Below are 22,446 nucleotides of genomic sequence, written 5' to 3'. Positions count from 1 at the left end.
GACACAGTTTGGTGATTAAAAATCAAGTGTTTGTTGCCAGCTGGTTGTCCAAGATGACCTGAAGAAAGCTGAGGACCGCAAGAAAAAGGAATCCACTCCAATAACAAGCGCATCTGGCAGTCGAGGCATCGTTACACAACCAACAATAAAAACCGTCTTAGAACGTCAAGAAATATACGACATTCATTCACCCTGACGACTGGGTCTGGATCAGCTACTTGTTGAAATGGTAGTAGAGGATATGCAACCGCTTTCTGTCGTTGAGAGTGCAGGTTTCAGACTATTTGTTAAAGGCCTAGATCAGCGATATGAGTTACCAAGCAGAACAAAACTCACAAGAACTATGCTTCCTGCACTGTACGAGAAAGAAAAGCCGCGCGTATTTTCCAAGTTGCAAGAGGCGATATCTATCGCCATCACCACAGACACATGGACGTCCTGTAAAACGCAAGGATTCATTACGGTGACAGCTCATCTTGTAGACAGAGACTGGGTTCTTCATTCATTTGTATTGGATACAGTTGGGATAGAAGTATCCCACACTTCAGAAAACATCGCAAGTTGTTTAAAAGGAATCCTGGAGAACTGGGGTATCAGCGACAAAGTCAATGCGGTCATCACCGACAACGCAAGAAATATGGAGACAGCTGTTTCACTTTTAGGGATACGACATGCTGGATGTTTTGCTCATACCCTTAATCTCGTTGTGAACGATTCGTTGAAAACAACTGAGAAATTTGTGACAACTAAAGAAAGGGTCAAAGCCATTGTCACGTTTTTTTAAACACAGCGTGAAAGCATCAGACAAGCTGGAAGAATTACAAAAGCAATCCAGACCTGAGCCATTGAAAGTGATTCAGGAATGTGAGACAAGATGGAACTCATGTTTCTACATGTTCCAACGATTTTTAGAGCTGCATTCTGAAATTATGACCGTGTTGTGCTTTATGGATAAGGACCAAATGGTCTTGTCAGGTGATGCAGTTGATGAGTTGAAACAAGCCTTGAAAGCCTTGGAACCGTTTGAAACTGCAACTCGTGAGATGTGTGGAGAGAAATTTACAACTGCTTCCAAGGTCACACCACTTATTAAAATTCTACACAACGCACTGCAAAAGGACCTATCGCCCATTTCAAATGAATTACAAAGACAACTGCGCTACAGATTTTCAAGCTCAGAAGACAAATTTCTTTGGGCGGGAAGCACGTTTCTTGATCCATGATTCCGGAAGCACCCATTCACAGACAACACTGCTCTTAGCGCAATACAGGAGGGGTTAGAGTCGAGAATGAACCCAGTCGACATGGATGACGACATTATATACAGGAGGGGTTAGAGTCGAGAATGAACCCAGTCGACATGGATGACGACACTAATACTTCTGAAACTAAAACCACCGATACCCCAATGGAAGAGGAAGAGCAATTATCTGGCGTCGGTGGCCTAGTGGTTAGGCTCTCGGACTCGCAATCGTAAGGTCGTGGGTTCGAATCCCGTCAGGGACCCGACGTTGTGTCCTTGGGAAAGGCACTTTACACAAATTTTCCTCACTTCACCCAGGTGGGAATGGGTACCCGGCTATAGACAGCGAAAGTTCTTGTCAGTTTGTTAGTGTTTGAGCGCTTAATCAGCTGCTTGCACTGTATGCTTCCCGGGAAGCTGAGAATGTTTCGGAGTGTTCTATGGTCTGCTGGGGTAATAATATAGTGTAAAGCGCATAGAGCTTGCTGTTGAGCGGGAATATGCGCTATACAAATGCTATTTATTATTATTATTATTATTATCTTTGGGCTGACGACGATGCAAAAATATCAACACTCATAACAACTTCACCACAAGGCAAAGTTCAGCCCCATCTTGAGATGAGAAGATACACAGAGGAAAACCCCATACATCGGCGCCAGGATCCACTTAAATGTTGGAAAGAAAGAGAACTGCTCTTTCCTCAAATGAGTCTTTTGGCAAAACGATTCTTAGCTGTGCCTGCGACAAGTGTACCATCTGAACACCTTTTCTCAAAGGCCGGAGAACTCATTTCTCGCAGAAGAGCAAGTTTGAAAGAGAAAAACATCAACATGCTGCTTTTCTTGAATAAGAACCTTTAATTTAATGCATTATCTATGTGTACCTACGAAGGGCAAGTTTATCACGACAGAATGCAGACAAAATAATCTTTCTGAACAAAATCCTTCATTAATGTTGATATTTTTACATGTATTTTCAATTATCTGAGATTGTATGTTGTTGGTGTATTCAAGAAAACATTCAGTCATGATAGTATACAATTTCTCTATTACTTTTCTAACAAAACTCTTCCATATATTCCACGTATTATCATTTTATGTATCATTTTCATATTTTGAAATGTGTGACAATTGCAACAATTGCAGTGGCCACTAAATCATATCCTTTGTAACATATTTTAATGTTATTCTTGAATTCTGTAAAATAAAGTGGGGTAAAAAAACTTGAAATAGAATCCAATAACACCCCCCCCCCAAACAAAACAAACAAACAAAACAAAACACACAAAATAACCCCCCCTCCCCCCAAAAAATAAATAAATAAATAATAGCCAACGCCAAGCCCCAAAACAATCTGGGCAAACGCTGTCGAGGAGGAAACATTTTGACCTTATATATGACCACGTGGAAACTGTAGAGAATTAGGCTTTTTTTTAGATAAATATGACATCTCAGTATCTATATCGAGTATCAATCGAATCTGGTTGTCAAATATCGACTAATATCCAATACCAGTCAGTATCGATTTACGCCCAGCACTACTAGGCACAGAAGAACGGAAGTAGAAAGCTACGGGCGGACATGCCTACACCGCGTTTTCATCTCTCTCCCGGTTCGGTGTTTTCCACGAGTTTAAAAAAAAGTATCGCAATTTGCGACAGAGAGTGGTCCAGCGGAGGAAGGAGGAGACTAGCGGGAAAAGCTAGATGAAGCGGAGTTTCCGCTATTTAGCGGGAAAGTGGCAGCTATGACTAGAAGTGCCCTTTGACCACTCACTCCGCAGAGTTCAGGTATGAGGAGACGAGCAGCAATGTATACACTCACACACACACACGTGTCAAAAAGAATGAAACAATAAGTCAGACAAGAATATAACTACAAATGCACTGCTTACATCATTTGCTGCAACGGACACTCTAAACATCATCGTTAAATGAAAAAATGCCTGGCAGTTTGTGTGTAGAACTCTAAAATCACAGACACGGCTATTCTTGATATGAAAGTACATATTTTATTATTCAGAATTTCATTTAAACTGAAAATGTTTAATGTGTCCCGCGCTCTCATATGACCTAAGGCAGTTGCGAGCGCCGTAAAACACTTACAAAAAAAAACAAACAATCCCCCCAAAAAACTACATATTTTATACCCTCCATCGACATAATTTAGATCATTTAATTTGCTTTAAAACGTGGCCAGCTTCGACTCTCCCTGTCAGGACTGACCTGAGCCAAGTTGGTAACAAAACCCCAATAAACAGAAATGGAAATGCTCAATAAAAACATTTATTCACTCAAAACTCAAAACAACATTTTCTGCATACATAGACGAAGAAACAACACACTCAACCAGATGCTGGTCATTCAATTCATTCTTCAAATAAGGGTAGAGTTTTAGTAGGAGTTTTACGGCACTTGCAACACAGTACGGTCATATAAGTGCTGAAGATTAGAGGTGTTACAAGAGAGTAACAAACACACAAAAAAAGGAGGAGAAATCAGGATGATAGATGTTTGATAGGAAAGAAGGAGCAAACCACACCAGAGCACCCGCCAACCACCCACTTGTCATTTTTACCAACATCTATCTATACAATCATTATTTATGAAACCATATGTGAGGCATCATGGTGAAATCAGGTGCTTTTTCTTTCCGCTGGCAATTTTTATCAAATTTCAATTTGTTTGCTCAACAACTATAATTTACATTTATAAACACATTTATTCTGTGTGTGGATTTTACGGAAAAATTATTAATTAATGGCACAAAAAAAATGTAAATTTACAGTTTTAAAGAACTCTCAGCCAAATTTTAGTGGCCACTTTCTCGCTATTATTGCCCCTGAAACAAGGCGACCCCCAATTCCTTCAAGCTAAAAAAAATTTCAATTTCTAGTGAGGGTAGATGGCTAGCTTATTTTTTTTATCAAAAGAAAGACAACAGAACAAGCTTTAAAATGATATCACTAAATCCACATGCCCAAAAATTGATGAGCGCCTGATTTCACAGTGTCGTCATACACATATTCTTCCTAGCACTTGTCAAAACATATAAGCATCGTCAGAAATAAGCTGACAAAATGCCATTTTTTATTCACAGCTGTTTCAAGAAAAAGAGGTCTATTTGTCTGAGTAACTACGGAAAAATAGAGTACTTCCGAAATTTGAATTCTAGTTCATTTAAAAACTAGTTGTAGTTTCACTTTGATTTTTTCACACAGGTAGGGAAACCGATCAGGCTTTCGATTTAGCAAATGAAAATATTTGGCGCCAAAAGGAAAAAAAAAATGGCGTTTTGTCAGCATAGGGCAGATGTGTCCATGTCACCGGCTCTGTTCAGGAATTCTAGAAAGTGTTATTGCAGGAGATAACATTTTCGGTTACACAGCAATATAGAGACTATAGTCTATCTGAAAGGATTGTTTAGATTTTAGTAGTAGCAAAGATCATTCATAACAAGATAGTTCACTCCTCTCTTTGATTCAATTAAAAAAGTGTCCTCAAAATTCGGTGGCCACCTCTTCGAAAAAGTGCGGACTTTTCTATCAGTTACCCTACTTGTGTGAAAAACAATAAAAGTGAAATTAACAAACTGTGCTATTTCTATTCTTCTCCTGGAGAAACGAAAGAGAGCTTCAAAACAAAAACTGAAATGCCATCTGAACTAATGCAATGACTTCCTCGGACACTTTTTTGGCTGAGTGAACTGTCTTGTTATGTACAATCTTTGGTATTAGTCGGCGGCACTTGCAACACAATTAGGTCAAACAAGTGCAGAAGATTAGAGGAGTTACAAGGGAGTAACAAACACAATAAGGAAGGGAGAGACACAATGCCGATAAATGTTTGACAGGAAAGAGGGAGCAGACCACACCAGAGCACTCGTCCACCACCCAAGGTCAAAGTCTGAGCTTACACCAGTCAGACGTGTGCCCATATCACCGGCTCTTGTTTAGAAATTCTAGAAAGTGCTATTGCAGGAGATATTTTGGGTTACACAGCGATTTAGAGACCTACGGTCCTTTGAAAGGACTGTTGCACAATAAATGAGCCAATATTATATATATATAAAATGTGTCATTATATATAAACTGTCAAAAATTCATTTCACTGTGAAGGGTCTAGAACTACCTAGGATTGAGCACTATAGAAGTGATCTTTTATTACTATTACTATTATTATCATCATTGTTATTACATTATTACTATTGCTATTATCATTATTATTATTATATCATTACTATTATTAAATTATAATCAATATTACTAAATTAATGTGCAGTCACAATGTACAGTCGAGTAACGGAAAAATAAACACATCCAACAGAAAAAGCAAGGGAAACTACTCATAACATGCCTACAGTCAAAGCATAAATTTTACTTGTTATGGGCTCTTTGGGTCTGACCACAGTAAAGAATATTTTGTGAGGCATCGTGGTGAAATCAGGCGCTCCTCAAAAATAATGAAATGGAAGAAAACAGCATTCTGGCAATTTTTATCGAAGTTTTATTTTTAGTTCAACATCTTTTATGTTTATTAAAAAACACATGTCTGTGTGAATTTTATTGAAACACTTAGATTAAAGGCACAAAAATTGAAAATTTTTAGTTATCAAGGACTCGCAAATTATGGAATTTACCAAACTTTGACAGCCATTTTCTCGTAAATTTACCTCTGAAACCAGGCAACCCCCACCTTCTTTAATCGTAAATATCACGATTTCTATTAAAGATTGGGTATACATTTTTCATGAAGATCAAGAGAATAGAATAAACTTTAAGATGATAAGAAAAATTCCACTCTTCCAAAAATTGACGAGCGCCTGATTCCACCACGTCGTGACACATTTTTTTTCAAAGTGAACATGCAACAAATTGTAACCAGACACCCCATTCATGGAAGCTTCCACACAGAAACTCTTGGCAAGAGAGGTGCTCAATTTTGTGGGTACAAAAAAATTGTTTCTTCAACATAACTATCTCAGCAGCTGAGAGATAGGTCTTTTTAGTTTAGTTTCATTAGAGGTTTTACAGCGCTCGCAACTGCATAAGGTCATATGAACGCCAAGGGGTGGATGTCAAAAGAGAAGCCCTTACAGGGAATCAGACTTACTCTGCTCACCTCTCTAGCTTCAACAGCACAAAGTCTACTTCGACTATCAAGGCACCCCGGAAATAGCAGGTTACAAGGGTGTGACAAACATACAAAAGAAGTAGAGGAAAATGACGATAGTAAGGAATAGGAAAGAAAAAGCAGCAGAAGTTATAGCTCTCATGCTCACACCTCCAAAAACTCACATCATCAAGATGTTAAACGTTTCATGTTTGGAAAAGTGTAAGACAGACAGATAAACAATACAGTGAAAATAAAACAAAACTGCCAGAGGTGAATTCCAAAGCAAAATATATATATATACAAACAGTACGGTAAAGAAAAAACAAAACTGTCAGAGGCGCCCTCCAGACAAGATTGCAAAACAATACATTAAAGAGAAAAAAAACCCAGACTGCCAGGAGCACCCTCTGAAACAAAGTAGACAAACAATACCAATACAGAACAAAACCTACCAGTGACAGCCTCCAACATTCACGCATTTAAATGTTCCGATACACGCGTAAAATGTTAAAACACAGTGACCTCATTGAACAAGGTTGACCGTTTTATAGACATGGCTGCAGCAGTACACTAGATGTCATCCCAGCAGTAGACCTAAGGCTTACCTGGCAAGCCACCAATACAGCACATCGTCAATCTGCTACAATCATGATGTAAGTAATTTATCAGTTTATCAGGATTATTTATGATAAATTAGAAAGAAAAAAAAACCCCACCCCAAAACAAAACCCTTCTTAATTCATGACATCTTTTTGCGACTCAAGTAAAAAGGACTTCTTTTTATGACTTGGAAATTTGCAGCAAAATTTACTCGTTTTAGGATGCAGTGGTAGTGCAATATAAAAAGACTGCCACAGCAGGTCAGTTTGACTTTAACCAAAGTCGGACATTCGGCATTATTGTACCAGGCTGACGATTCAAATCCTACATCTGTCATTCTTTTCAAACTTTAATTTAAAAATGTACAAATATTTTATACCTTTGTTCTCACCCCTCACATCCTACTCTCTCTCTCTCTCCCTTTTCTTTCTCTTCTGTGCACACACAGGCAACCGGGGTGATACATACATAGTCGCACACACATCGTCGCACACACATCGTTGCACACACACACACACTACACTCTTATGTACATGACAAGATGATGGTCCACTCAGCTAAAAAAAAGTGTCTGCCGGAAGTCCACTCTTTGCTTCAGATGGCGCTGCAGTCTGTTTTGAAGCTCTCTTTCGTTTCTCCAGAAGAAGAATAGGAATAGCACCTCCTTGCGTGCGCAGATCGACTGCTGTTCATCAGCAGTTCGGGTTCGTTCAGTGTGGAGATTTAGGTTGTTTTTTTAAATTTTTATTTTAATGACCTCTCACCTCTCATTCTAAAGTCAAATTAAACGAAGAAACAGAAGAGGTTTTTTGTCAGCGTAACTATCAAAAGAAAAATAAAGCGTTCTTCCGAAATTTGAATTCTTATTTATTCAAAAATTTGTTAGTTTCACTTTGATTTTTTTTTACACAAGTAGGGTAACTCTGTTCGCAAAGGGTGTGCATTTGCGAAGAGGGCGCCACCGAATTTTGAGGACACTTTTTTAATTGGGTCAAAGACAGGAGTGGACCCTCTTGTTATGTAGACTCTTTGGTACTCCTGCACACCTGGATTCAACGTTCTGAAGAAATCTTCAGAGAAAGAGACAGATTTTTTCACTAACCTATTACTTTCCATTCTACACATAGAAGCTTTTGACAACATGCCGACACTAATGGTATAAATACACACAATTAAATAAATTTTAAAAATAAGAAAAACAGCGACAAACCAACCAAACACTCTGCATCTTCAACAACAGCACATTCTGCTTTCGTATGATTAAATAGTGACAAGTCCACACACAGATCAACTCTTAACAGTCTGGACAGTTAAAAAATTTCTCAAACCCATATTTACTCCGCTCGGAGATAAACGACATTTCACAGATCGACATCATTTTTCCGCCTGTCCGCCGACCGTCCACATCCTCCCAATCAGAGGAAAGAGTTCATTCATTATCAGTCAGTGAGACACAATGATTCAGCATACCTCACTCACACACCTTCAGTCTGCTGCTCAGAGGAGTCAACCCATGAACATTCCCCATGAAGTTAAAAAACTAGGCTCTTACAACCGTCAGTCAATTAATCCTGCCTGTACATTGTGTTTTACTATCGTATCCATACGATGTGGGGAACTCCGTGGCCCGACTTTCCAAAGAGGAAATTTACTCGTTAATTTGATCCGTACGCTTTGCATAGGAGTCGGTCAAAATGATTTGTTGAGAAATATTTAAAGTTTCAAGGAGATCTTTGCACTAGAAGTATTCTAAAATGTGAAGAATACAACACCTGGGGTACAAAATGACCCCAAGTGTATGGATAGGGTTAAAAAACTAGGCTCATCTCACAACCATCAGTTGTTTAGTTTTAGTAAGGTTTAACTGTGCTCGGAACTGCATAATGTCATATGAGCGCCAAGGTGAGGATGTCAACACTCTGCTCACCTCTCTAGCCTCAACAGCACAAACGATCATCAGTCAATTAAAAAACTGGGTTCATCACAATATCCATCGGTCAGTTCCACCTGATCATATTCACCATCACACCCATTGTCAATTCAAACTGCACTCCATTACATTCATCCGACCATTCAACCTGTGCTCATCTTACAACCATTAGCCAATCAAAAATCTGGGCTCATCACTACCTGACCCACCAGACAATTATTCCACCTGATCACATTCACCATCACACCCATCAGTCAATTTGAACCATTCGCTCCACACATCGGTAAGGTCACATCCACTCATATGCCCCCTCCCTGGCCCTGTCAAGACGACTCTTTTACAAAACAGAACTCTGAAGATCTCTTGAGTCCATTCCATGAGGCTGTCTCCGTGGTTTTATGCACCCCGCATAGTTTAGTAAAATTTGATCATTTTACGCCACATTTCCGAAAAATTTTCCTTTATCATTCTTGGTTAAAATTAACAGAATCGAATAATTTCACATTTTTGGGCTCAGTTTGCATAATTTCAGAACTCTTTATGCATAAAACCGCGGGGACAGAGAAGGGTTCTGCTTGCTAGAGTACATGTAGATTGCATCACTGGTCTCCGTCCTGCTGGTCTGGCCGCGGGCCCAAACCCTGGTTGAACCCGCCAGCTTCCTCGGGCAGCGGGTTGTAGTCGTCTTGGTCGGGGGGTGGGTCAAGCAAAGTCTTCCTGCAAGCCACGGAAGGATAGGGGGACCATTGAAGGGGGGGCATTACAGATCAGAACCTACAGGTAGCATGAGGCAGGGGTACGCCAATGGAAACACGGAGGAGATGTGTGGAAATGGACATGAGAGAGATGTAACTCACTTGGAAGGATGGCCCAGGACAGAGATAAATGGAAGGAGCTTGTATGTGGTCTATACCCTGCCAGGGGCGGAAGGCATTGATGATGATGATGATTACAGATCAGTAAAGTAGAAAAGATCTTGAACATAAATTTAAGTAAAATTTGTTAGTGTTTATTTGATTTCACAGATCAAAGAACATAGCTAAGTCGCGTAATTAGTTAGAGTGTTTGACAGTATGAGAATAACAAACACACACAAAAAAAGGAGATAAAATAAGGATGACAGACATTTTTAGTAAGTTTTAGTAAGAGTTTTAAGGCACTTGAAACACAACAATGTCAAATAAGTGCCGAAAGATTAGAGGTATTACAAGAGAGTAACAAACACAAAACAGAAGGAGGAGAGATCATGACGATAGATGTTAGATAGGAGGGAAGGAGCAAACCACACCAGAGCACCCTCCAACCACCCAAGGACAGACGTTTGATACCAAAGAAGGAGCAAATCACAGCAAAGCACCCGCCAACCGCCCATTTGCCAGCGCCTACTTACAAAAGTCTCGGGGTGGTGAACACCTTGAAGCCTCCCTGCTGCTGGGGGAACACGTCTTCCAAGAAGAAGTACATGTGACCGATGGCGATACCTGGCAAACGAGAAGCAGTTTTCGTAAGTTTTAAGGTACTTGCGACACAATAAGGTCATGATATAATAAGTGCCGAAGATTAGAGGTCTTACACAAGAGTAACAAACACAAAAAAGGAGGAGAGCTAAGGACGACAGATGTTTGATAGAAAAGGAGGAGCAAACCACACCAGAGCACCGGCCAAAAACCCACTTTTAGTAAGAGTTTTACGGCACTTGCAACACAATACGGTCAAATAAGTGCCAAAGATTAGAGTTTAAGTTTTAGTAAGAGTTTTACGGCACTTGCAACACAATAAGGTCATATAAGTGCCGAAGATTAAAGGTATTACAAGAGAGTAATAAACACAAAAAAGAAGGAGGAGAGATAAGGACAATAGACGATTGATAGGAAGCAAACCACACCAGAGCACCCGTCAACCACTGAAAGTTCAAACTTTGTTACACTCTTCATGAACTTTAAGAAAGATTGAGCTCATTTTTCCAGACCCAACGGCACAATTTTCCCATTAAAATTTTAGGAAGACACACTCACCCATGAGATCAATGATGACCGAGTTCCCTAGAAGAAGGGAAAAGCCCAGCAGCACCCAGGGCAAGAACGGAGCCTGCAACAACAACATCACAATAATAAATAATAAATAAATAGCATTTGTATAGCGCCTACCCCCGCCCGATAGCAAGCTCTATAATGCATCATCATGGCTTTTCTCACCCTGGATCAAGATATAGGCCACGAACAAACACTCTCCACCTTTCCCTATCCTGGGCGAGTTGCTTGATGTCACTCCGTGTCTCCCCGCTTTTCTGTACATCCACTTCCGTGACTCTTCTCCAAGCTACACGAGGTCTTCCCCTTGATCTTTTACCCTGTGGGTTCCAATCTAACACTTTCCTTGCCTAGCTCTATGCGCTTTACACTATATAATTACCCCAGCAGACCATAGAACACTCCGAGACATTCTCAGCTTCCTGAGAAGCATACAACGCAAGCAGCTGATTAAGCGCTCAAACACTATCAAACTAACAAGATCTTTTGCTGTCTATAGCTGGGTACTCGTTCCCACCAGGGCCAAGTGAGGAAAAGTCATGTAAAGTGCCTTTCCCAAGGAAACAAAACCAGGCCAATAACGACATTCAAACCCACGACCAGAGCTGTTAAAGTACTTTTAAAAAGGTACTTAAGTAAAAATTTAAGTACAATCTAAAATATGTACTTAAGTACAGTAAAAGTACTTTCCTTTTTTTTATGAGTACATTTTGAGTACTTTCTGCTAATATGCTAAAACACTTCAGTGCTAACGCAAAACATCATATTTAATAACATATCTAGTATATTTGACAAATTAGGCCATTTATTACTAATAATGTAAACAGTATACAAAGCATTTGAATATACGCTCTGAACGTAGGTGGAAATGGACCGTGAAATTGAAAACCCCCCAAATAAACAGCAGACAAACAGACGCAACTAGTGAGTAAGTGATACTATGAATAGAACTTGTTTGAGCAAGACAATATGATCAAATGTAAGTCAGTCCTAGAGGTCGGAAAGTAGGAAAAGTATCCAAATTGGAAAATGTAGAGACAAAGTTGCTTTTAATTAAGAAAAAATAAAACTGATGAAAATGGCCAGCAAAAAAACAAAAAAAAAAACAAATGACGACCAAGACAATAATGACAATGAAGGTGATGGTTATTGATGTTAAAGGTGACTCTTCCCTCAACTAGGATATCCTTTTTATATTTTATTGTTGCAATCTCAACAATCTAATTGATGGACTTCCACAGTAAGACCAGCTAGTTGTGCAAAAAAAATAAGAAGAAGCACTCAAACTCATTAGTACAAAACTTTGGTACGACACAGAATCTGACACATATCGTCACTGTTGCAAGCAATCTATTTAAGTCCAAATGTTGAGAATTTTAAATTTTTTTAACCTTCCAAAAGCTCCATCAAAGATGCACTTTACAAAATCACCAAAATGCAGTTTATGGTTATGGTCAAGGCTAACAAGAGTTCTTGCTTTTAATGATTCCTGACAGGACAACACAACAAAAACTAGCTTTTTGTCTCCGGTGTAAAAAGTATCCACACATGGCATTGCTTGCGGCACTGGTGATATATCTTTTAGCATAAACAGTTCACTAACAGACCTGCTCACCTTTTCAGCTCTCTCTGTATCTCTGACTACAAATCTACCCATTTCACCTTCTATTCCTCCCACCCTGCCTCAATTTCTTCTTCTCTTTGCCTTAACTCGCTACCCCCCCCCCCTTTCCACCAAACCCCATATTCTCATTTCTCCTTCTCCCCTCCACCCAGTGAAAATCCTTCCTCCGTCAACTGACATTTCCAACACTAAATCTCATTTAAAAATCCTAAAATTCTTCAGTTCTCCAATTTCAAACACACTGCACTTCATTTCAAAATCAAAGAATTATGAGAAAGCTATGACATAAAAAAAACATGTGTATCTTCCTTACGGTAAAGCTCTATCAAAGAAAAAAGACAACACAAAATAAAAATTACAGAAAGACCTGTGATCAAGAAGAAACAGAGCAAACAGAGTTCAGACAGTTTTAGTTTTAGTAAGAGTTTTACGGTACTCGCAACTCAATAAGGTTAGAGAAGTGCCGAAGATTAGAGGTATTACAAGTGAGTAACAAACATAAAAAAGAAGGAGGAGAGATCAGGACGATAGATGTTTGACAGTAAAAAAAGGAGCAGACCACACCAGAGCACCCACCAACCACCCACAGAGTTCAGACACGACAGAAACTATTTGTTGGATGATGTGAATACAAACATGAAAGTTCATCAAGCCGAAGAAGTTGAGCCGTATGTAGGGGTTTCTGCGACTCCACACATACACCAGCATGATGGTGAAGGCGCTGCCCAGAAACACAAGGTTCACAAAGAGGGCGATGATCTGACGAACTCGATGTAAGGAGGTAACGGCGAGTCTCGAGAGATACAGAGGAGACGGATTATATTATAAAAAGATTAAGACATATCAAGGACTCATTGCACAAAGACTTCTTATGTTGTTTATCATGTCTTTTTAGTTTTAGTAAGTGTTTTACGGCACTTGCAACAAAATAAGGTCATATAAATGCCAAAGATTAGAGGTGTTACAAGTGAGTAACAAACACAAAAGAGAAGGAGGGTAGATAAAGATGATAGATGTTTGACAGGAAAGAAGGAGCAAACTACACCACAGATAATGAGATATCAAATGAAAACTGGTAGAAAATCGCCCAAGCTGAAATCATATCTACACAAAATCGCACGCAGCAGACAACCCAGATCCGTCCTGTTGAGCCTGCAAAGAGGAGCACGAGGCGATGGACCATGTATTCCTGAAATGTCGCGCCAACCATCGTGCCAAAACACATCAGCTGGGACATTTCGGTGGCCCACATTCAGCACTTTTCAAGGATCCGCGGGCGAGCATCTGTCCCCGTAAGATTATGCGATTGTGCGGCCGCGGCGCGGCCACGGTTTTTCGCGTAATTCCGCAACATTTGCATAATTTGGGATTATCCGCGGTTTTTCATGTTTTTTTCCTTTTTTTTTTTCACAAAACAATTAATTAACGCCTCGCCATGTGACTAAAGGGACGTAATCACCGTAATAACTCTCATTTAAGTGAAAAGTTGGTTATTTCCCTTGTTAGAAGATCTTGGTTATGGGTTGTGATTTCGTTCCTTGAGCATGTTCAATTTTTCAATCCATCAAAAGTTGTTCTCATGTCTGTTGATGTTTCATGTTTGACAGGTGTCCCTGGTTTTAGTAATGTGCCAGCATCAGAGGTCCAGATGTCCTTTTTTTTTTTCTTTTTTTTTTTTTAACATTTTTCTTAAACATTTTTCTTTCCTCTATATATAGATCCAGATCTAGATCTCTACAGCTGAAAGTTACAGAGATGACTATTTTAGGTTCGTTTTTTTTTGTTGTTTTTTTTGTTACTGATGTGAATTGTTTTCTTTTCCAAATACACAACAAATTACTGATACTGATATGTTCTGTTTTCAATTTTTCTGTACATAAAACATGAAAATCATGAAACTTTGTGTTGAAAAAGTGCAAAACATGTCGCGAATGGTGTTACGATAACTTGCATAATTTTAGCAATTTTTCTTTTTTTTGGCATAATTTGGCCTTCTAAATTTGCATAATTCTACGGGAACAGGAGTATTGAGTTTCTACATGCTGTTGGCATTGCTGACCACTTATGACACCACAGGGCCAGAAGGGAGAGAGAGATCAAATTACAGGACCTTAGCTCCCATATTCACATTCAGTACCTTTGTCCCTTTTAATCGTTATGAAAACTAGCACTTTGCATCTATACTTTAAAAACCTAGATCTTGTAACTACTGTGAAAACAAAAGAATAAGTCAAAAAGGATACAATCATGAAAAATCCTCCAAAGAGGAACATGAAGAAAAAATCGGCAGTCCTCCCCCGGAATGACCCCTCCTCCAGCATCCGGCAGTAGCGGTATGTAAATATCATGTTGAACAGGAAGTTGAAGCCGATGGGACCAAAGTACAAGAAGCTCGTCACTATTCTCCACACCTGAAACATGCCAAGAAAACGAAGTACAAAAACAGTTCTTTTTTTTTCGCCTCACAGCGATGAGAACAAGACAGACCTTATTGATCCAGAACAGGAAGAAGAAGCTGGGTATCTCGTCACCAGCTTTTGCAACACAAAATATACACACATACCAAACAAAAACAAAACACCAGAACATCAAAAGTCTATCTCTTTTACTCATTTTCTTCTCCCATTCTCATTCATTCATTCACTTTGCAGCATACATGTCCTTTCGTTCAGCAAAATATTAGAACGCCTAGAAAGACAGCGAGCATAATCCTGTTGTCACACGAAGCGAGATACACACACATAAGGCCTCAGGACCAGACATGACATTCGTACACATTCACTCGAACAGGTTGGCGACTTCCCCTGAACTCTCACTCATGAACTCACGTACTACACGTAACAACACACAAGGTTAGCCGCCACAACTTCTCTTTTTTGAACAACACAACTAAACGCATAACACGGCAAAAGTATGGAGCAGAACAGAGAATAAAGTTGAACCTGCCAAGCTGGCAACCTACAACCAAGACAACTGCCTTTTCAAATAGCCACTTCTCCCCTTCCTTTTTTTCTACATATAACTGGCACTGCCCAAGACACCTGTCCCTTTTTTCTACATATAACTGGCACTGCCAAAGACACCTGTCCCTTTTTTCTACATATATAATGGTACTGCCCAAGACACCTGTCTCTTTTTTCTACATATAATGGAACTGCCCAAGACACCTGTCCCTTTTTTTCTACATATAATGGAACTGCCCAAGACACCTGTCCCTTTTTTCTACATATAATGGAACTGCCCAAGACACCTGTCCCTTTTTTCTAACATATAACGGAACTGCCCAAGACACCTGTCCCTTTTTTCTACATATAACAAAACTGCCCAAGACACCTGTCCCTTTTTTCTATAAAATTATAATGAAACTGCCCAACACACTATGAACGAGCCATCATAATTCATTCACCTGTAGCCAACCTTTGTAGCATCCAATGTCGTTGTCAACGACCAAGACAAATTTTTCTCTGCAAGACGAATAAAGACTGTCATTATCATTATTGCTTTTGTTAGCCCCTTCTATGAATGAAACACTTGGAGACCAGCTCCAGGTTACGGGCGCCTCCTACTGTGTACCACTGTAGACAAATCTGTAACATACTTTCAGCTACTTATGAGAGGGACATCCAAACCGTGATAATCCAAAAGCAGCCCCTCCAACAATTGAACATCCCCTGGCCACACATGAATCATAAATGGAGATGAGTAGCCGAGTGATCGGTTTACCCAGACTGTAACAATAGATGCCAACATGAACTTGTGACAGAATAGTCTCTTGTTCGCCAAGTGGGAGCAACCAACCCCTTTGTTTGTTTTACCATGGCACTCCGTCATCCTTGTCTGACACATTTCAATCTGTTTCACCCTTGCCCACAATGTTCCTTGGCTGATACACTTCCCCTTTCCACTAACCCTTCACTAGAGAAAAAAAAGTATTTAATTTTAAATGGGCTTTATTGCAGAAGAAAGCTTGTATTTACCTCTGGTTAAGACTTCTTAAATTAAAGGGAATGGTTTGTTTTCTTCTTTTTTTCATTAGTTCTGCCTACCACGTCCATCGGTCTTAGACAACCACTATTCTTATATTTGTTGGGGAGGGGGTTCTTTTTTCTTATAAATGGTTATGATGTTCGACTCCCAGTTGGTCAATTTAGTAGAAGTAACAATTTTTATTGAGTTCATAAGTATCTACAGAAATTTTTTTACAACATTGACTAATCGGGAGTCTAACATGTAACATCATACCCACAGGACAAGAACCCCCCCACACACACACACACACCGGAAAAAAACAACAAGAAGAAAACAATAAATCCCCGCAAGAGGAAAAGCCTCCAATTGAGACATAATCTGGTGATAGTATAGAAGAACTTACCTGATACTGTCTAAATATCAAGTCTGGATTGAAGTAGATTTGGAATGGGCTAATAAGATCCAGTTGCTGTGGAACAAAAGAAGTACTATAATACACAGTGGAGTAATTACAGCATGAATAGAAGGCTTAATTAACTATATAATAATATAATTCAGTCAGTCACAAGTCATTTGTTGTACAATTACAGTGCCATGAATTTTGGAATCATATGACAGTGACAGTGACTATCAGACCAATGCCAATTTTAGAACATCCGACTGACAAATAGCAGGATGACATAGCTATTGTTGTTTTACTGCATGTAATGAAAAAATCAACAAAGAAACAGCCCAAAAAAAATTTTTTTTTTAAAGATTCTTTTGAAAAAACAAATTTTGAACACACAAGTACAGTTGAACCTACTCTAATGGCTACCTGAATTATACTACATAATATGATGCTGTGGAATCAGGTACTCGTACATTTTGGGGCAGGTGGAGTTATTGGTATTATCAGAAAGCTGATTTATTTGCCTTATTTCCGAAGGCATAAATATCCATTTATCTTGAAAAGAACTATAGTTGCGATTGAAGGATGTGAGGTCGCCTGGTTTCAGTGATGAAATTACCAAGAAAATGGCTGCCAAAGATTGGTAACTCGTATAGCTAAAGAGTCTTTCAAAACTGAAAAAATGACATATTTAGTGCCTTTAATCAATGTTTTACAGTAAAATTCACATGAAAATGTGTTTTTATATATATGGACACAAAACAGGTTAAATAATTGATAAAAATTTCCAAACTGGTGGAAAAATGCTCATTGTACTCTGATTTCATTATTTTGATAAGCGCCTGATTTCACCACGCTGCCTCACATATATATTTTGTAAGACAATCACCAGTACAAATGGCCATTTCCATTCCCCATTCTCCCCTCCCACCCCTTGCGGTTTTTAAAAAAAAAAACACTGGCACTCAGAGCTGGTTGTAACGGAGTACAAGTACCGTACAAGTACCCCGGTACTTGTACTTACGTTACAATTTTCAGTACTTTTACTGCACTCCGGTACATTTTGAGAATCAGTACTTTTACTGTACTCCGATACTTTTTATAAAATACTTTTGAGTATTTTTAAAGTACATTTTGAGTACTTTTGAAGCTTAATGAAAGGGTAAATGCCGGAATTTCTGATCATAATTTAGGGAACAAACACCTGGGAGGGCACAGCCGATCAACCAAGAGTTAAAACCTGAGATCAAAGAACGGCCAGTCGCGTCAAAGATCAGCAACTCTCGTGAATGTGATCACAAGCGTTGTAAAACTCCATGAAACGGTACAATGTTTGCCCCAGACGGGATCACACCGAGGTGTGAACTGACCGATGCGTTTCTTTTCCCCAACCATCGCACTCGCATCTGAGCTCGCCACTTAAACTTACATCACTGGTTGTGTGGGTAGGGCCTACAAGTTCACTCCAGGCAGGATCACATCGAACTGTGAACTCTTCCCCTTGAAGGCAGTTTTTTCTCTATTCCCGAATTTGCAAGACAGCCTGAATTTTAATTGGTGTGGTCACAACGTAATGGTGCGTAATGACAAAGACGGGGGGACTCAATCAGAGACGGAAGGCTAAAATATTTGGACAGGTAAAGGGGAGGGGGCAACTGGATAAACATAGATAAAGATCTCGAGACTCACGATAGGCTAATGAGTGTATATGCATGCCTCTTGCCACCATGCAACTGTAATTGGTCATCAAGGTTGACAACTCTTTGCTCGCCAAATGTCAAAAACCCACCCAGGGGTCACGTCAGTTCATGGGTCACTGTAGATTCTTCCTTGACTTCGTCGGCTAAGATCTCGTATTTCCCTTGCTCCCGAGCACTGGGATCTTAGGCGGAGACTACAATAGTAGAGAATCTTTGGTTACACTACACTTACTAGACTCTAGGAAACTACATGTTACTTTGGTTTGCCGTGGGCGCTGTGGACTGCACAGTGTGACCAAAATCTGTCTTACCACTATTATAATCAATTGAAACTGAAACTGAGTTCTCAGTGTATATCTGACAATTTTTTAGACTTTCTAAATTTCTTTTTAACTTTTTTTTGTGATTTATGCTTAAGGCTACCTTGATTCCTTGAGGATTTGTTAATGAAGAATTCAAGGCACTTTTCCATTTCTTTGCTGGCCATTTTCATTAAATTCTATGTTTTTTAAGAGCAACTTTGTCTCTACATTTTCCAATTAGGATACTTTTCCTACTTTCCGACCTCTCGGGCTGACTTAATTTGATCACGTTGTCTTGCTCAAACAAGTTCTATTCATAATATCACTTACTCACTAGTTGCGTCTTTTTGTTTGTTGTTGTTTTTTGTTTTTTTCAAATTCACGGACCTTTTCCACCCACGTTCAGCACCTATATTCAAATGCTTTGTATACTGTTTACATTATTAGTAATAAATGGCCTATGTTGTCAAATATACTGGATAATATGTTATTTAATATGATGTTTTGCATGTATAAGCACTGAAGTGTTTTAGCATACTAGCAGAAAGTACTCAAATTGTACTCATAAGTGTACTTTTTTAAAAAGTACTTGTACTCAAGTACATTTTACAGGAAAGTACTTTTACTGTAAGTACACATTTTAGATTGTACTTAAATGAACTGATCTTTTAATTGACATCTTTTTAAGCCAGTATTTTACATATTTTGTGTAAAAAGTGATCTTTAAACATTTTGACAGTACTTTTAAAAGCTTTCTATTTAGACGCCAAAGGCCAAATACATGTAACCACAGGAAAGCCCGTTTAAATCTCTACAGTTCTCCGCAAATGAAAAGATGGCATTTAATATAATCCCTCATTCCGCGAAGCATTTGAATGCACGCCTGTCAATTTTTCAACCGGCTGACCACGCATTCTGACCGCGAGGGGCTTCGCTTTCGTCGGCGATTCTCCAGCTCCTAATAATCGGACATATAAACAACTTACTCCATTGTAACGAGGAAAAGCTGAACTTTTACAAGGTGTACGGCATTTGGTGTTTTATAGCGAAAGATCAAAGAAACAGTGATCAGAATTACCCCGATTTCACCGATACCATGCGGTCGGAAGGCTGCGAGTGCCCGCAAGGCCGTGTTTACGCTACCTACTTACTGACTTGCATTATTTAAACCTGAATAACTTCTAGATCTAGATCTAATGAGACCTGTGTACTCAACAGGTTCGAGTCAAAAGGGCCAAACCTAGATGTAAGTACGGCTAGACTCTCAAGCTAGCCGTACTTAAGTAAGGCTAGCCACTTCGCTTTATATTTAATGAGACTCTAAAGGCTGATGAGTAGCATGGGATTCTTCAGAAGAAGTGGTCCCGAGTGTAAATACAAGAAACGAAACGTAAGCGGCCACTTCTGGAAAAGGATGCCTAATTCACTACGCCAGGTAAATGAACAATCTTCCTCGCCGTAATTATTTAGGTAGTGTCAACTGCCATCGAGTAAATTGGAGCCCTTTTGCGTTTGTGGGTAGATCTAGCTTATTGTGCTCGAGTGCTCGGTGTTGTGCGTTTGCCTCTGTGCGTGTGTGTGTGTGTGCGCGCGCGTGTGTGTGTGTGTCTTTTCCTGACCCCCGTCCCCCGTTTTATGTTCTCCGATATAACGTGAATTTCTGCTTATGAGTTTGTGTGCGTTTGTGACCTTCTAGGCCTACTTCTAGAATTGCCTGTGTTGGTTCTACACCAAAGTGTAGGCTAAGGCTAGCCTAGATCTAGATACGTCTCAATGAAAACACACCAATAAGTTGGTACCGTAGCTCTAGACTAGATGCTCGTCCAATGAAATTAGTTGAGAACAAATTGACCCATTGGTCACACATTATGTATAATGCTAAAGGTAGTGTTGTTTTCAGACTTGACACCACTTCACTCGGTGGCAATTGACAAAAAGTCAATTTTTGTCAATTGCCAGCGCGTCACTCTGTGGCAACTGAAGCTACCAATTATTTATTTGCACTGCATCTTTGAACTTTGTTGCTTCAGAATCCAAATTGACATAGAGACTCTTAGTCTTTTTCTCCTTTTCAGGTTACGTAGACGTAGTGTACAGCATCAGGATCAATCTGGGCGGAAGAAGGGTGCTGCACAATCCCAGACAACCAAACCAAATAGTTTTGCAAGTTGCAAAGAAAATATAATCCTCCAGCGGTCGTGTTGCCACCATGACCAGTAGGCCTACTTCTATACTCTCTGCCATAACTGACAAAGTGACGTCAAGCAAGACCGCTGTTACTACAAATATCGGCCAATGCCAATGGCGTTTAGTTGTTCTCTAAGCTATCAGCTATCCGCTGGTGGTGAAGACACTGAAGAGACAAGAAAGGAAGGGAAGAGAACACAAGAAACCACAAAATCAGTTTACTTTCTTTATTGCCCAACCAAATGCAAAACCCTATCTTTTACAGCCCACTCAAAAGTCTCTTCTTTATTGCGTAGGTTGGAGTGGTCGTTCGCAAGAGAATCACTTCCCGCTGGACTTCCTCCAGACCAATTGCAATGCCACACAACAATTAGGCCTACCTGCCTACCTCGATGTCAACACACATAGATTATAATAGATCTATGCCTCCAATTTCAAAGATTTTTCTATCTGTACCTAAGCCGCATAATAACACTTAATAACAGTGGTAATCTGATAGTGATAGTTAAGTTAAAGTTAGGGCTAAGCCTATCTAAATCTAATTACTTCTGGTTGCCTGTCCTGTAGCTATGCTGTGTGTGAGTTCTAGTCTAGTCTGGAGGCCCTCTCTAGCACCCTAGCCCTACTACTAGATCTATATATAGATCTAGATCTGATCTAGATCTATATCTATATCTAGATCTAGATATAGAATCTAGTGATACAGATATCTAGCTAACTGCTAAGCCAAACGTTTGAGTTTGTGTTCTGCACTCACCACTGCCAAAGTTGTTAAAACACAAGCAGTTGTATAAGCCCGTGTAATAGGAGGCATCTGCATGTACTCCTGTTGAAATGTTTGCGCTGCCATGGTCTTTTTGATCAATGATTTTTAAAAGTGCAAGGAGGTCCGTTGAAATCAAAACAGAAACAAGAAAGGGTTCCAACAAGAAATGCTTATTTCAACGTCAGCTGTATAGATTGTAAGACACGTGTAGCACGCATGCGTGAGATACCGGAACATAAACATTATAGCTAACAAAACAACTCTTTACAAATTAAAGAGCTCTGATATGCAATCTGCTATTTGTCGAGCAGTTTTAGCATTATAAAATTTTAGCTCGTCAAAAATAGTATAATGAAACAATTAAAATCCTCTTTGCATTTGAATTTGAATAGAAAAAGAAACTGATATTTTTCTGGCCATTTGTCAATTTTTACTGTATTTTTGTTGTTGCTGTTATTTTGGCTCAACACCACTTTTGCCGATTAAAAAAGCATCCTTGTAAGGATTTTACAAAAATAAAGTTGACCAAAGCTCTAAAAATTTTAGTACTTTACTTTTCTTTACTTTTATCCGCCGCGTATACCCTTT

The 22,446-nt window shown here is 39.4% G+C and overlaps 1 protein-coding gene across 1 annotated transcript; it reads right to left on the bottom strand.

Annotated features, from left to right (window-relative positions):
- Window positions 1-9,378: 9,378 nt before the first annotated feature.
- Window positions 9,379-22,077, bottom strand: LOC101847905 (derlin-2). Its single transcript, XM_005107806.3, has 7 exons — window positions 21,850-22,077; window positions 16,916-16,981; window positions 14,787-14,954; window positions 13,180-13,302; window positions 10,905-10,977; window positions 10,280-10,370; window positions 9,379-9,606 (listed from the first exon to the last, which is right to left on the bottom strand). The coding sequence occupies exons 1-7, from the start codon at window positions 21,940-21,942 to the stop codon at window positions 9,489-9,491; spliced, it is 732 nt and encodes a 243-aa protein (XP_005107863.1). The 5' UTR covers window positions 21,943-22,077; the 3' UTR covers window positions 9,379-9,488.
- Between the last annotated feature and the right edge of the window lie 369 nt (window positions 22,078-22,446).

Source organism: Aplysia californica, unplaced genomic scaffold (genome assembly GCF_000002075.1).
Source record: "Aplysia californica isolate F4 #8 unplaced genomic scaffold, AplCal3.0 scaffold00633, whole genome shotgun sequence".
NCBI lineage: Eukaryota > Metazoa > Mollusca > Gastropoda > Aplysiida > Aplysiidae > Aplysia > Aplysia californica.
The sequence above is the reverse complement of the archived record's forward strand: the minus strand, read 5'-3'. Positions and strand labels throughout refer to the sequence as shown.